General features: G+C 37.5%; 1 protein-coding gene across 2 annotated transcripts in view; it reads right to left on the bottom strand.

Moving 5' to 3' along the window:
• Positions 1 to 474: 474 nt before the first annotated feature.
• The window catches only part of LOC137014948 (neuronal acetylcholine receptor subunit alpha-7), a 34,766-nt gene continuing 22,821 nt past the window's right edge, over positions 475 to 12,419 (bottom strand). For both annotated transcript variants that reach the window (XM_067379520.1, XM_067379521.1), the window contains exons 6-10: positions 9,735 to 9,902; positions 7,473 to 7,667; positions 4,054 to 4,140; positions 3,200 to 3,309; positions 475 to 1,738 (exon numbers count right to left, since the gene is read on the bottom strand). In XM_067379520.1, the coding sequence (XP_067235621.1) occupies positions 1,154 to 1,738; positions 3,200 to 3,309; positions 4,054 to 4,140; positions 7,473 to 7,667; positions 9,735 to 9,902 (1,145 nt within the window). In that variant the 3' untranslated portion in view covers positions 475 to 1,153. The remainder of the gene's footprint in view (positions 1,739 to 3,199; positions 3,310 to 4,053; positions 4,141 to 7,472; positions 7,668 to 9,734; positions 9,903 to 12,419) is intronic.

The following is a 12,419-nucleotide window of genomic DNA, read 5'->3' on the forward strand; positions in this document are numbered from 1 at the left end:
ATATCTTTATTGTTATAGTTATGCTGCGGACGATATCTTTATTGTTATAGTTATGCTGCGGACGATATCTTTATTGTTATAGTTATGCTACGGACAATATCGTTATTGTTGTAGTTATGCTGCGGATGATATCTTTATCGTTGTAGTTATGCTGCGGGCGATACTTTATCGTTGTAGTTATGCTGCGGACGATATCTTTATCGTTGTAGTTATGCTGCGGACGATATCGTTATTGTTGTAGTTATGCTGCGGGCGATACTTTATCGTTGTAGTTATGCTGCGGACGATATCTTTATCGTTGTAGTTATGCTGCGGACGATACTTTATTGTTATAGTTATGCTGCGGGCGATACTTTATCGTTGTAGTTATGCTGTGGACGATATCGTTATCGTTGTAGTTATGCTGCGGACGATACTTTATTGTTATAGTTATGCTGCGGGCGATACTTTATCGTTGTAGTTATGCTGCGGACGATATCTTTATTGTTGCAGTTATGCTGCGGACGATATCTTTATCATTATGGTTTTACTGTGGGCGATACTTTATCGTTGTAGTTATGCTGTGGACGATATCGTTATCGTTGCAATTATGCTGCGGACGATATCGTTATTGTTGTAGTTATGCTGCGGACGATATCGTTATTGTTGTAGTTATGCTGCGGACGATATCGTTATTGTTGTAGTTATGCTGCGGACGATATCGTTATTGTTGCAGTTATGCTGCGGGCGATATCTTTATCGTTGTAGTTATGCTGTGGACGATATCGTTATCATTATAGTTTTACTGCGGATGATATCTTTATCATTGCAATTATGCTGTGGGCGATATCGTTATTGTTGCAGTTATGCTGTGGGCGATATCGTTATTGTTGTAGTTTTGCCGTGGGTGATATCTTTATCGCTCTAGTTATGCTGCGGGCGATATCTTTATCATTATAGTTATCGTCCTTGGTGCGAACGGGCCTTAACGCTGCTTGTTTAAATCAGAGATGCTAGTAAAACTTCTTTAGTAAATATGATGAAGTCAACTAAAAGTGCATAAAATCACTGTTAGCATGTCATATTTGCACTTCCATTACACAAGAATCTCGGTCGTTGCTGAGCAACGTACAAAAAACATAAAATAAAGTTCTGGCGGCAAGACTATCGAGCATCAGGTGAAGAAATCTTTCGAGATGGCTTCCACAAAGTTGGGCGCCGACATCAGGATCCCAATCGTGCAGAGGATTGTAAAAATGGAGAACGCCATGAGGCACAAACGATCGATCACCGCTGCCGCAAACTTCCATTCGTTACACACGTTCTCGTCCTCGTCCTGGTCGCGGAATCGTTTGGCGATATACCTCACTTCCTCCAGAATTTTGGACAGTTCCAGCTCCAAAGCCCCACCCACAATGCCTCCACCGACCCCGCCCCTGATTCCAGCCCCGCCCCCTAGCGTCGGAACCGCCGCCCCCGGCAACAGCACATCCTCCTCAGTGGACGCCATGAGACGCCCGCAGAGCACACTGTGAGAGTCGTGAGAGGAAGCGTAGTGGACGCCCTCCATGCCTCTGAAGCCGATGTACAGCATGTTTCCGCTGGCGGGCTGCAGCGCCCCCTGGCTGACCGACAGCTCCACGCTGGACACACTGCCATGTCGAGGATGTTTGTTATGGCAGGCCAGACGGATCCGTTCCTCGCCAGGCCGCCGCATGCGGAGGAACCAAGCGCACCAGTTCAGGAGGAGAACTCGGGTCTAGACAACAAAACACAAGCATGAATGCAAATACTTCTGTGTTTCGTGATTAGTTTGTTTGAGCACTATTTGCATAACTCAAAGATTCGCTGAGTCAATATGACTGAATCAATGCAGGTGAGTCATCATAATGCTATAGGGATTTCTGGAGGCGTACGCTGCTTCCTCCTAATTGGTGCTTGAATATTCATTGTAATTCTAGACAAGGAAGGCATGACATATATTTTTCAAGCAAAAATGGAAATTAATATTTCATGTTGGCTTGGTTAAGTGTGTGCCTAGAAGACAAAGTTGCATGAAGTTTGTTTCCTAGTGGCCAGTCTCATGCATATGGTATAAATCGATTCTGATTCACATCACACCATCCTCTGTAGAGTGAGGCAACCGGCGCTGGGAAAGACACTTTAACCTTCAACACTTTTACTGTGAATACAGAGAGTGAGGGAGGCTGTTGTAACTTTACGTTTTATTATTAATAATTAATTTTCTTGTAATAATAAAGCATTAAACACATATACAGTGCCTCCCAGAATTACTCCCAAAACTGCATAGCAAAATTTGGACATTATATTTTAAATTGTAAAATAAATGTATGGAATAAAATCAAAATACTAAATAAAAAAGAATATATATTTTTATAAATATATTTATAAAATAAAAATAAATAAAAGAATATAATAATAGTATAAATATTATAATAAATATATTATAATAAAAATAATCAGATATATAAATAAATAAATAAATATATAAATACATTTAAACGTTTGTAGCAAAAAATACATAAAAATACACACAATTCAAAATATATCAGTAATGTATTAAAAAAAATGAAACAAACAAATGGGATAAAATAAATAAATAAATAAATGCTTTAGTAATGTAAAGATTTTGTAGCTAAAATTAAAAATACTTTATTAAAAATATATTAATAATGTATAAAACAAAATACTAAATAAAAAGTGAAAAACAAAATTAAGAAATAAAAAAACTGACTAATAAACAAACAATAAAAAATGTATATATTAACAAATAAATAAATGCTTTTAAATAGAAAAAATTAAAAATACACAAAAAATTTAAAATATATTAATAATGTATTAATTAAAATGAAATAAAAAGCTAAACAAATAAATAAAAAAGGATATTTAATTAAATTAATTAATGTTTCAGTAATGTAAAGCTTTATAGCAAAAATTTAAAATTCATTAAAAATATATCAAAAATGTATAAAACAAAATACTAAATAAAAAGTGAAACAAATAAATACTACATAAATATAAATAAATAAAAAATGACATGAATTAACAAGCAAACAAATAAATAAATGCTTTGGTAATGTAAAGCTTAAGTAGAAAAAATAAAAAATACATGCAGTTAAAAATATAGAAATAATGAAATTTAAATAAAACAGAAAAATTAAACAAACAGATAGTGACAGATAGTGATGTTTTCTCTTACCCATCGTGGCATCTTCGCTCCGTCGGGATCGTGATAGTGATACTGCAACACCAGGACTGTAGCGATGACTGACAGACCCACAATCACCATGGTGGTCGCAAAATATTGAGCTGAAACACACACACACACACACACACACACACACACAGCTGACGGTCAGCATCTCTCAAGAAAGGGTTTCTTTACGCAAATTGAATCCACAGAAATCCCTGCGTGTAGATGAAGCATTCATGAGATCTTCAGCGATGTGTGTCTGAGCCGTGAGAAAACCAACTGTGCCATTACAAAACGTCAAGCTTCAGTGAACCCAATCTAATCAGATCCCGAACCCTCGAGAATCCCTCACTCCGGCACATTTCAACAAACGAGTGTGAGTAAAACCACAAATTATTTGAACTGATTTATCATAATAGATGGGGGGTGAATCATTCAGCGAATAAATGATTAAAATAAAGTCATGTGACACATGTTTAGATTCCAGACAGTATCTTCACAAACTTGGTTACGAAAACATAAGCAGTCGATATGAAAATGGTCATTTTCTTTGGCGTTATTTAATAGGTTTTCCCTCTCTACGTTTGGGAACAGACAAATAACATCTGCAGGCAGGAGGGATCGCTTCGCCTCGACGGGCCGTTTCAGGGTGAATGATTGTACTCGTTTTTAACAGGCCCGTTCACGGACGATACATAACCATGAATGTGACAAATGCACTTTGCGGCTTCTCGATTCTCAGGGTCTCTAAAGAAGCAGCTGTCATTTCTCTCCATCTGTGCCAGTCATTTCCATCTGTTTAAACAGACAGGTCGCTGACAAGTCCCGCCCCCCTCGCTGTGATGGACAGCTTCACTCACCAATCAGAGGCACTGAATCTGATGTGGCAGGCATGATCTCGGCCACCAGGAGCATGAAGACGGTGAGCGACAGCAACACTGTGATTCCTGTCATAAAACACAAATATAATGATATTTATTAAATCAGCCAATTTCTGAAAGTAATAAACCTCTTTAGGCTGTGCGTCACATTGTGCCGAAACAACAGGCATTATTTATCATGGTAAAATGAGTGTAATGCTCAGCCTCGAGTGCTTTATTGCTTTAATACAATCCATAGACAAACATCAGCATCTATCATAAGTTTTCACTCCTCTATACGCTGAGGAAACAAGATCACTTGAGTTACGCCTGGATTCTCTGAATGAGGGCAGAGATGAACTGTCTCACTTCTGCAACGTCAAACACATCTTAATGAAGTCCACAGATCAATACAGCAGTCGTATCAAGCCTTCCAGACTGATACAGTGATTTGAGCTCATTAACTCGACCAGCAATGTCAAACACACGTTTCTGGATGTTTGTGGTGTTGTTTTAGACTGGATGAAATATCTGTGTCTCCCTTCAACTGTGTTTGTCAATTCCAGAGCATTTCTTAAAGTGTGCCAATGACTCAAACTACTGGACACTATCCAAACACACACACACACACACACACACACACACACACACACACACCTACACACACACTCCATCTCAGTTCACTGTATCTCAACAGGGTTCGTACTCATAAACACAGACCAGACCTGAAAACACTTCTGTAGCAGACAATACAATATAATATGATAATATTTTTTATTGCCAGACTGAGTCCGAATCTTTTTTGCATAACAGTATTTATGTTCACAATTACTCAACAAACAATCAACAAACCATCAAACAAATTCATACACTCAATCCTCACATTACACATTATGATCACATAATACAAAATTCTACATTATACATTCCTTCTCATTCCTCCTGCCTGGAACCTCTAAAACACACAAACACTCACACGTTGGGTCAGAACACCCTTGCAACTGCATAGCAACACCCTGTCAACCCCTTATAACACCCTAGAAACTGCATAGCAACACCCTGTCAACCCCCCATGAAACCATAGCAAATGCAGAGTAACACCCTGTCAACCCCCCATAACACACTAGAAACTGCAGAGCAACTCCCTGTTAACCCCTCATAAAACCCTAGCAACTGCATAGCAACACCCTGGCAACCCCATAAAACCCTAGCAAATGCATAGCAACACCCTGTCGATGCCTCATAACACCATAGCAACTGCAGAGCAACACCCTAGCAAACCCCCATAAAACCCTAGCAAATGCAGAGTAACACCCTGTCAACCCCCCCATAACACCCTAGCAACTGCAGAGTAACACCCTGTCAACCCCCCCATAACACCCTAGCAACTGCATAGCAACACCCTGTCAACCCCCATGAAACCATAGCAAATGCAGAGTAACACCCTGTCAACCCCCCCATAACACCCTAGCAAATGCAGAGTAACACCCTGTCAACCCCCCCATAACACCCTAGCAAATGCAGAGTAACACCCTGTCAACCCCCCCATAACACCCTAGCAACTGCATAGCAACACCCTGTCAACCCCCATGAAACCATAGCAAATGCAGAGTAACACCCTGTCAACCCCCCTATAACACCCTAGAAACTGCAGAGCAACACCCTGGCAACCCCCCATAAAACCATAGCAACTGCATAGCAACACCCTGGCATCCCCATAAAACCCTAGCAAATGCATAGTAACACCCTGTCAACCCCCATAAAACACCCTGTCGTTGCCTCATAACACCATAGCAACTGCAGAGCAACACCCTAGCAACCCCCCATAACACCCTAGTAAGCACATAGCAACACCCTGTCAATGCCTCATAACACCCTAGCAAATGCATAGCAACACCCTGTCGTTGCCTCATAACACCATAGCAACTGCAGAGAAACACCCTAGCAAACCCCATAACACCCTAGTAAACAAATAGCAACACCCTGTCAACCCCCCATAACACCATGACAAACGCATAGCAACACCCTGTCAACCCCCATAACACCCTAGTAAACATATAGCAACACCCTGTCAATGCCTCATAACACCCTAGCAACTGCAGAGCAACACCCTAGCAAACCCCCATAAAACCCTAGCAAATGCATAGCAACACCCTGGCAACCCCCCATAAAACCCTAGCAACTGCATAGCAACACCCTGGCAACCCCATAAAACCCTAGCAAATGCATAGCAACACCCTGGCAACCCCCCATAAAACCCTAGCAACTGCATAGCAACACCCTGTCAACCCCCATAACACCCTAGCAACTGCAGAGCAACACCCTAGCAAACCCCCATAAAACCCTAGCAAATGCATAGTAACACCCTGTCAACCCCCATAAAACCCTAGCAAATGCATAGCAACACCCTGTCGTTGCCTCATAACACCATAGCAACTGCAGAGCAACACCCTAGCAAACCCCCATAACACCCTAGCAAATGCAGAGTAACACCCTGTCAACCCCCCCATAACACCCTAGCAACTGCATAGCAACACCCTGTCAACCCCCATGAAACCATAGCAAATGCAGAGTAACACCCTGTCAATCCCCCTATAACACCCTAGAAACTGCAGAGCAACACCCTGGCAACCCCCCATAAAACCCTAGCAACTGCATAGCAACACCCTGGCAACCCCATAAAACCCTAGCAAATGCATAGTAACACCCTGTCAACCCCCATAAAACACCCTGTCGTTGCCTCATAACACCATAGCAACTGCAGAGCAACACCCTGTCAACCCCCATAAAACCCTAGCAAACACAAAGCAACACCCTGTCAATGCCCCATAACGATTCTCTTGCATCTTGTTTAGAGAAACATTTAGTTAAATATTGCTGTTCGTCTCTATGTTTCAACCCCTTTGTACAAATCTGACGGAAATTCAGTAACCCACATTGCAATGCGCTGGATTCCCATTTCAAATAAACCGGAAGCAATATTGAATGTGCTTTTTTAACATCTACTAAAAACACTATTTGAGCGAACTGACAAAAGTTTTGATGCAAAATTCGATAAAATTATTTTAAAATGTCGTAGCACAATGCATACAGTCTCACATACTATTCTTCAAAAATAGTATGCATTATACAGTATAGACTGCGCAGTATGCACTACACTGGTATTATAGATGGAGCCAATGAGGGATGCCACACACACACACAGAACTAAGACACCATGAAATTAAGGACACACACTGAGCATTAGACGCTCTTGTATTGCAAAATCAGCTGCTCTTGTTTGCTGAATTCAAACCCATTTATCAGCAAGAGCAGACTTTTTCTCAGGAGAAACATCTGAGAAGTAAAAACCTCAGAAAAAGTCTCCATTTAATCTCACTAATCATATTAAAGAGATGTGTTTTTTGTATGCGTCTCACCCAGCGATATCTTCTCTCCGGAGTCGGCGGGCAGCAGAAACACCAGCAGTGCAAGAGTGGAGATGAGGACGCATGGAATGAGGAGATTGAGCCCATAGTACAGCGTCCTCCTCCTCATGACCACGGTGAAGGTGACGTCAGGGTACGGCTCCTTACAGCAGTCATAGAATTTCTCATTCCTCCTGCCTGGAACCTCTACAACACACACACACACACACACACACACACACACACACACACACACACACACACACACACACACACACACACACACACACACACACACACACACACACACACACACACACACAGTTCAGAACATCTTAGCAACCACATAGCAACACCCTGGCAACGACACCCTAGCAGCCGTATATCAACACCCTGTCAACCCCCATAACACCCTAGAAACAGCATAGCAACACCCTGGCAACCCTTCCATAACACCCTAGCAACTAAATAGCAACACCCTGTCAACCCCCCATACCGTAACACCCTAGAAACTGTAGAGCAACACCCTGCAACCATCCATAACACACTAGCAAATGCACAGCAACACCCTGGCAACCACCCATTAAACAAACAGAATATTGAATCAAACACAACAGATTCTTTATTTATCGCTAAAGCATTGACCTTCATTGAATATTATCAATAAACACCTTCACTTACTACAGGAAACCAACAAGATACCAGGAAACTTTGCAGAAATATTGTTGTTATGAGAACAGAATTCATGCCCATCAGGATCTTTAGTGCTGTGCGATACAGAATCAGGACGTCTGAGTGATCTCTCCACTCTTCTGTACACATGTGAGGGGATTTATTCTCCTGAGGTGGACGGCTACTGTACGCATTACTTTCAATTACACCGAGGCCACGGCCCATTAGTCAAAGTTTCATCCAATCAGCAGCCTCGATCAGACCATCACTGATCTCCTGGTGGAAAAACACTGACATGATCTCCAATAGATTAGATGATCTGCTAAAGTCATTATGAAGGGGAATGGCAACTACTTGAAGATATTTCAAAGTTATATATATATATATGTTAATGTTCTTGATCCAAGCCAGAGGATTATAATATGTCCCCAAGTCCCATCTTCACGCATGTGCTTTATGAGGTCAGCTAATTATTGTTCTGTTCATTTTTTTTATGTAACACTCAAATGACAGAAACTCTCCACAGCTTCTGGCGCTCATAATCTGCACAAATAATTTTCTGGAAGACAGAAATGTCAGATCCTTATCAGGGCATCATCATGTGAAATACTGATTATTTACAAACGGATGATTTCACATGTAGTTCTGAGGGACGGAGAGTGTTTAAAATCTCTGCTTCATCTTTGTGTGTGTATGAAATTATGCATAACAGACACTATTATGTAAAACTTGTTTTCATCCAGTGTTTCTGAACATCTGCCTCAAATCACACGTCTCACCTAAAACTAAAAAAACAAAACTACACTCTAAAAAATGCTGGGTTGTTTCAGTCGATGTTTGGGTCAAATATGGACAACCCCAACCCCAAAATTGTTTAATATCATTTTTAAACCAAAGGTTGTGTTTGTCCATATTTGAGTCAAACATCAAAAAACCCAGCATTTTTTAGAGTGTAAAAAATACATATATGAAAATAATATTTATATTAATTGGAATAAAATAATAAAAATAACTTAAACTAAATGAAAATTAGAAATGTTGAAGTAGTAAAATTACTAAAACTACTAAAATTTAATAAAAACTAAGTAGACTTTTTTAAAACAAAAAAAAGACAAAAACAAAATTATTAAAACTGTAAGACTACATTTTTTTTAGTTTAAGTTGAAGTACTAAAATTACTAAAACAGAAATAAAAATGAATTATACATTTATAAAAACTAATATAAATGACAAAAACAAAACAGAATTATTAAAACTGTAAAACTAGTTAAAATATTTAAATAAATATTTAAAAATAATAAAATTACTAAAACTAAACTTGAAATAAAAATGAATAAAAACTAATTAAACTTAAAAATTATGAAATTACAAAATTATTAAAACTATGAAAATATAAAAAACTAAAACTATTTAAAATATTTATAAATACTATAATAATCTATGAATTAATTAATAACAACACTGTTCTGGGCAGGGTACAACAGTGTTTTTGGGCATTTACCCTAGTACCAGCATGGTATTTTTTGCAGTATGTTACATTGCCACATAAATAACATGGTATAGGATTATGTTAATCATTTAGTATCACTGTGTGAAACTCACCAACCAGGTCCCATTCGCCGTTAGCGATGTATCCGGTGATATCCGCCTCCAACATCTGCAGGTCCAGAGACCATCCTCCATACGTCCACGAGCCGAACTTCAGATCGCAGCGCTGAACGTCGAACGGGAACCAGCGCACGTCGATGTAGCACGTGCTCTTAAAGATACCTTAACAGCAAACGCATTCCAGTCAAGTCAAGTCCGCTTGAGTTCAATACACAGCGATGCCACAGAAAAAAACATTTTGGTTCCCAAATAAAGAAGGTTTCTTCTTAGATTGAAGAAAAAATCTAAAGAATCTTTTGTGGAACGGAAAGGTTCTGTTCTGTACTTTCAGACTGAGACTTGTGTGTGTGTGTGTGTGTGTATTGATTTCTGTCAGTAGACGAGCGGCTGCTTCCTCACAGTAATTGAAACGAAAAGCTAAGAGGTGAAAGTGTGTGTTTGTGTGTTTTCCAGGTGACAGGTGAGTTAAGGTCACCCTGAACCCTGTTAACTCCACTAGGGATAAATGCCACTCCCGCTGTCTTCAGGTCATGTCGCAATGATCGTATTTATGAGACGAGCGCACGTGAATAGCGCAACAATGTCGCAATGACCTGTGGAAACTCAGGATTTACTTTGAGCCTTGGCTAGGATGATAAAAATAAATCAGGACAGGCTGGAGACGTGGTGCTGAGGATGGAGACAGTTTAACAGTTTGCCAGAAGTGAGTAGCTACATTTTTATAACCTATTAGAAAGTTTAAATGACTTTTTTGTCAGATGGAACTTTCTGTATTTTGGAAATTTTGGTATTTTGAAACTTTAAATATTTTTAAACTTTCCGTTTATACTTTATATATTTATATATTTTGGAACTTTCTTTATTTGGAACTTTTAAGACTATATTACATTTTGAGACTATATTTGGATAAATTTCTGTATTTTGGAACTTTATATATTTTGGAACTTTATATATTTTGGAACTTTATATATTTTGGAACTTTATATATTTTGGAACTTTAGATATTTTGGAACTTTAGATATTTTGGAACTTTAGATATTTTGGAACTTTAGATATTTTGGAACTTTAGATATTTTGGAACTTTAGATATTTTGGAACTTTAGATATTTTGGAACTTTAGATATTTTGGAACTTTACATATTTTGGGACTTTACATATTTTGGGACTTTACATATTTTGGGACTTTACATATTTTGGGACTTTACATATTTTGGGACTTTACATATTTTGGGACTTTACATATTTTGGGACTTTACATATTTTGGGACTTTACATATTTTGGGACTTTAGATATTTTTAAACTATACATTTTGAAACTATGTATTTTGGGACTTTAGATATTTTGGGACTTTAGATATTTTGGGACTTTAGATATTTTGGAACTTTAGATATTTTGGGACTTTAGATATTTTGGGACTTTAGATATTTTGGGACTTTAGATATTTTGGGACTTTAGATATTTTGGAACTTTAGATATTTTGGGACTTTAGATATTTTGGGACTTTAGATATTTTGGAACTTTAGATATTTTGGAACTTTAGATATTTTGGGACTTTAGATATTTTGGGACTTTAGATATTTTGGGACTTTAGATATTTTGGGACTTTAGATATGTTTAAACTATATATTTTGGAACTTTAGATATTTTTAAACTATATATTTTGGGACTTTAGATATTTTGGGACTTTAGATATTTTTAAACTATACATTTTGAAACTATGTATTTTGGGACTTTAGATATTTTGGAACTTTAGATATTTTGGGACTTTAGATATTTTGGGACTTTAGATATTTTGGGACTTTAGATATTTTGGAACTTTAGATATTTTGGGACTTTAGATATTTTGGAACTTTACATATTTTGGGACTTTACATATTTTGGGACTTTACATATTTTGGGACTTTACATATTTTGGGACTTTACATATTTTGGGACTTTACATATTTTGGAACTTTAGATATTTTTAAACTATACATTTTGAAACTATGTATTTTGGGACTTTAGATATTTTGGGACTTTAGATATTTTGGGACTTTAGATATTTTGGGACTTTAGATATTTTGGGACTTTAGATATTTTGGAACTTTAGATATTTTGGGACTTTAGATATTTTGGGACTTTAGATATTTTGGGACTTTAGATATTTTGGGACTTTAGATATTTTGGGACTTTAGATATTTTGGAACTTTAGATATTTTGGGACTTTAGATATTTTGGGACTTTAGATATTTTGGGACTTTAGATATTTTGGGACTTTAGATATTTTGGGACTTTAGATATTTTGGGACTTTAGATATGTTTAAACTATATATTTTGGAACTTTAGATATTTTTAAACTATATATTTTGGGACTTTAGATATTTTGGGACTTTAGATATTTTTAAACTATACATTTTGAAACTATGTATTTTGGGACTTTAGATATTTTGGAACTTTAGATATTTTGGAACTTTAGATATTTTGGGACTTTAGATATTTTGGGACTTTAGATATTTTGGGACACTAGATATTTTGGGACTTTAGATATGTTTAAACTATATATTTTGGAACTTTAGATATTTTTAAACTATATATTTTGGAACTTTAGATATTTTGGGACTTTAGATATTTTTAAACTACATATTTTGGGACTTTATATATTTTGAGACTTTATATATTTTGTAACTTTAGATATTTGG

This window comes from Chanodichthys erythropterus, chromosome 24 (genome assembly GCF_024489055.1).
Source record: "Chanodichthys erythropterus isolate Z2021 chromosome 24, ASM2448905v1, whole genome shotgun sequence".
NCBI classification, from domain to species: Eukaryota; Metazoa; Chordata; class Actinopteri; order Cypriniformes; family Xenocyprididae; genus Chanodichthys; species Chanodichthys erythropterus.